General features: G+C 54.1%; 1 protein-coding gene across 1 annotated transcript in view; it reads left to right on the top strand.

The window, feature by feature from the left end:
- The window catches only part of Prex1 (phosphatidylinositol-3,4,5-trisphosphate dependent Rac exchange factor 1), a 149,348-nt gene that overhangs the window by 83,709 nt on the left and 60,918 nt on the right, over positions 1-4,721 (top strand). Inside the window, exon 5 of the mRNA XM_031372802.1 lies at positions 331-432. Coding sequence (XP_031228662.1) covers positions 331-432 — 102 coding nt within the window. The remainder of the gene's footprint in view (positions 1-330; positions 433-4,721) is intronic.

Genomic DNA, 4,721 nt, shown 5'->3' with positions numbered 1-4,721 from the left:
CGTGTATATGTGTGTCAGAATGGTGAAGTTGTCTGTAAAATCTCGATAGTCTAAGTCTTTGGCTCTGCAGTTCTATGGTCCATCTCAACTGCTGAGGTACGTTTGTGCCGTGACCCCACGTGCCACACTGACCATGGTGTGGGTGACATCAGGCCCCAGGCCCCAGCATGTGGCCCCATAAAGCCTTCTGCAGCGTTCCAGCATCCGCCCCTCTCCTAGGGACGCTTAGCTGCTCCTGAGCACTTATCGACACTATGTTCTGAGAGTTCTCACGCACGCTCCTGTGTCGTTCTTCCATTCTATTAATGGTGCTGTCGTGTCCCTTTGTAGAGCTGCATGCTTCTGGGCGGCCGGAAGACCACTGACATCCCTCTAGAGGGCTACCTGCTGTCCCCGATCCAGAGAATCTGCAAGTACCCACTCCTGCTCAAGGTGAGACTCCCTCGGACCTGTCCCCAGGCAGAAGTGGCGGGCTCTTCCAGGCTGCCACTGACAGGAGAAGCTGTTAGTTTTTAGGAGCTGTGGTGTCTAGTGGCAGAGCTGGCCCTAGGCCAGGCTGGACCAGCTTCTGCCTCTTTCTCTGCTGTTCTCTGGGCTTCCACAACCAACTTCATCTCTAGTGAGATAGCAGATGGCTGTAGACATCTGGACTCACACCCTGTCAAGTTTAAAGTCAGGAGGAGACAGCGAGTTTCTCTCTTAGAGTTCTGACGGACAGCCTGAGAGTCACTCCGGCTGTGGCCAGCCATCTGTGGCTAAGGGAATGGTGTATTCTTAATGGTTTGGATTTGAGTCACGTGGTTTGACATCAGCCAGTCATAGGAAACTTTGGCTTAGATCTCTGATCATCTTCCATCCTCCTTAGACCACTGCATTTCCCTTGAGTTGGTCATTAGCCGCTGAGTAGCGCTATGCTCTGATTGGCAGAGATGGGCCCCCACATTCTGTTCTACTCCAATGACAGTGTGTAGAGCAGGACTGTGTTCTGATTGGCTGAGATATGGGTCAGGTGCTCTGCTCCTGAACAGATTACTTTTTACTCAAGAGTTGAACCTTGGGCTGGAGAGATGGCTCAGTGGGTAAGAGCACTGACTGCTCTTCAGAAGGTCCTGAGTTCAGATTCCAACAACCACATGGTGGCTCACAACCACCCATAATGAGATCGGACACCCTCTTCTGGTGCGTCTGAAGACAGCTACAGTGAATTACACTGGAGCGAGCAGGACCAGAGAGAGCAGGACTGGCAGAGGTCCTGAGTTCAATTCCCAGCAGTCGCACACATGATAGCTCACGGCCATCTGTACAGCTACAGTGTACTCATACACATAAAATAAATAAAATTAATCTTAAAAAAAAAAAAGAGTTGAACCTTCAGCCAGTTACTGGAACCCATATGCCACAGCCCCAAGGAGGGATGGACAGGCTGGCACCAAAACCTGGGCTCTTTTGTGGGGGGTGGGGGGTATGGAATGACTTGGCAAGCCACCCATGAACCTGCTGTCACCTTCCCTGCTTGCTTCTTTGGCATGGTCTTGCCCAAGCAGTCCAGGGCAGATCTGACCCTTGACAGCTTCATCTTCAGCTTCAGAAGAGACAGTTGGTCAGGTCCCAAGTTGCATGGATGGCCCTGTCCCCATCTGCTGCTCGGTCCTGCTTTCCTGGCCTTTACAAATGATGGCTGTTGGCTGGTACCAACCCTGACTCTGTCCCAACGCCTGTCTGATGGCTGGCTCTTGGGCTTCCTGCTGGCAGGCTAATCCAACTGACTGTCCATGCCTCATTCATGAACCTGCTCACAGGGACTACCTCTGTCTTTGTTCCCTGAACTTCTGAGGGAGATCTTGACCTTCAGTTTGTGCTGGAGAAGGTAAATGACCTTGAGTATCTGAGCTGACAGGATCCTGGTGCTGTCAGCACTGCTGGGGCCATATTCTTGTGTGTGTGTTGGGGTATGTATGTGTGGGCACCAGAGACCAACCTTTAGGGTCAATTCTTTAGGAGCCATCTACCTGTGTTTGAGATAGAGCACCTTAGTGGGACCTGGGGCTCTCTGTTGTGCTAGGCTGGCTGGCTGTTGAGCTTCAGGACCCTGCCTTCCTGTCTTATGTTTCCCCAGCATGGGTTGCAACCATGTGTTGCCATACGTGGCTTTTACGTGAGCACAGATCTGGAGTTCAGCTCCTTTTGCTTTCACAGCAGGACTGAGTCATCTCCCCAGCCCACCCAGGACAATGTACTAACAGAAGTAGTTGTGGGAATAGAGCTCAGCTCTTCCTCTGTCTCCCCCAGCCACGGCCGCTTGAACCTCTGAGGGGATCCACAGGAAGCTCAGCCGCATCCTCCTGTGGCTTCAGCGAGGGCACGGGCAGTGAAGAGTCTGGGCTCGGAAGCTGCAGGTCGATCTGGCTGTGGAGTGTGAGCTATCACCTTGGAGGCAGTGCCCCCTCAGTTTGTTCCCCCCTCCTTTTGTTTTGCATTTACACTAGTTCCTTGTTGGGGAGGAAACCCCAACCCCCCCAAGGCAAACCAAAGTGAGCAAGAGGACATGGCGCTGCTGGCAAGCCTGGCTGTGCGCTCTCTGGCCCTGTCAGGTACCTCAGCAGCCCTGCCTCAGTGCTGGGCTTTGCAGTCTGTGGCTGCCTATGTCCGAGTTGCAGCTGTGCAGTTTGTTAGCGCTTGAGTAAGTCATGCCGCTCCTTATGCCTCAGTTTCTCCTCTGTGGTGCCGAACTTTTAACAGTAGTGCTTCCGGGGTTGTTCTGAAGTGAGTGCACACCCCCTGCAGCGTAGCCAGGAAGGCCGATGAGGCCTGCCTTTGGTACACAGAGAAGGGAATAAATGGCTGCCCCAGAGCACATGAGCTGCTGCTGCTGACCAGTCTCATTCTAGGGACTTACCCCTAGCTCCAGAGTCATACATCTACTAAAGAAGCATGCTTAGGAACTCAGTCTCTCCCATGCTTTGGGGAGAAGTCTGTAGGCCTAGTCAGTTCCTTAAATGAGGCCTGTGAACGCTGATGGCTTCATGGTTCAGTGGCTAGTCGACTTTTCTGGGTTCTGAGTCTTGAACATCTGACCCTTGAGGAAAAACCCTTGCTTGCACAGCCCAAGGGCTGAGCCAAACAGGTGTCTGGTCTTGACCAAGTCTGGGGTCACAGGAGCTCGCAGAGAAGCAGGGTCTGTGATGTGTGTCACTAAGCTGGGTGGGAGGACTTATGTGGCCTCAGAGCTTGGTGGACCTGAGGCCTGTCCCTTTTTCTCTAGAGCCTGGGGTTTAGTCCCACAGGGGTCTTGCCCCAGGGAGGAGGCGGCAGCTGGGGCAAACCGCTGGCTGCCTCTGCAGGAAGCACCCACAGGAAGTGGTGGAGGTCTGGCCTTGCCCTCTTGACAGCCGTGCTCACTGTTGCTCTCTCTGCTCTCTCCTGCTGCTGCATGTATCGGGAGCCTGGAGACTGCTGGGGACCAGCCAGCGAGGCCTGAGAGTCCTGTGGGGGCATGCATGCTCCCTGACGGACAACTGCCCAGTGTCCCCGCCTTGGCTTCTGCCACTGGAACATTTGTATCAGCAAGCAGCCGGGCTGAGGGCCTTTTACACCCTCCTGGGGGGCCTCCTTGGCTCACAGTTTCCAGGGCATTCTAAAAGATGACCCCATGAGCGCAGCAGCTGAGTCCAGCCCCAGCCTGTCCCTTCAGCCGGGCAAACATGGACCCACAGATGTTCTCCGGTCTATGAGGCCCCTTGTTCCCGCTGAGCTTCCTGTGGCACAGGCTACAGGGTTGGGGAGCCTGGGGTGGGGGAGGAGTAGGCAAGAGTGAAAGCCTTTTGGGAACAGCCCCAAAAGCTGAACTTGAACACTGCCTAAGAATAGCCGGAACATTCTATTTCGGCTCTTCAGCCCAGGCTCAGGATAGACAGTTGGCATTTTCAAGCTTTATTGAGTTTTCCATCAGTGTTTCCAGGGAGATGATTCAGACTTGGGGTGACGCCCTGATATGTAGCAAGCAGGTCCCCAATGGGACCCTGGCTGAGACTGGACCTTTCGGTTGTCTGCTGATGATGGTTCCTGGCCCTTGCTGTGGCTCGGTCCTGTCCTGGCTGCTGACACAGCCTTGGATCCACACAGCTGGAGTAACAGACTCCAACCTGGGCCTTGAGTCTCCCACTGGTGGCTCTTCAAGGATCTCAATGTCACAGATCTTATGCCTGTGTGTCTGACTCTTTGTCACTTGGTAGGATGTACTTCACACTATGTGGCCTGGGTTCATACTTCCTTCCCTTTTCATGACCGAGTACTACTCCCCTGTGAGCTGGGCTCTGCCTTACTGTCCATCCATTGACTGGTCGACATTTAGGAGCAACACTGCTATAACCATGGTGCTTATCATTCCTGTCCCTCTGCATGCTGGCTCTCATCCTCCCCAGAATGACTCCCTCCTATCTTACCTTCTGTCTCCATTCCAGGAATCAACCACTTCATGGTGGTGGTTTCTCAGGCAAACCTTGGCTTATCTATGTCCCCCAACTTGCTCTCCCCCCATTCCAGTGGGTGAAGAAGCCCTGTTGGCTCCCCTGTGGAGCCTGCCCCCGAGCTGGCTGCTTGCTAATCCTGCCCTCTGCCTTGCCCGTGCCTGCTCCAGCTCCAGCCTCTGCTGTCTGCCTTAGCCCCTGGCCCTCCTACCCTGAAAGCATCCCCCTGTGTTCTCATATATCGCCTTCCCTGGG

The sequence above is a fragment of the Mastomys coucha genome, unplaced genomic scaffold (genome assembly GCF_008632895.1).
Source record: "Mastomys coucha isolate ucsf_1 unplaced genomic scaffold, UCSF_Mcou_1 pScaffold15, whole genome shotgun sequence".
Lineage (NCBI taxonomy): Eukaryota > Metazoa > Chordata > Mammalia > Rodentia > Muridae > Mastomys > Mastomys coucha.
Note: the sequence above shows the minus strand (reverse complement) of the source record. Positions and strands in the feature narration are given on the sequence as shown.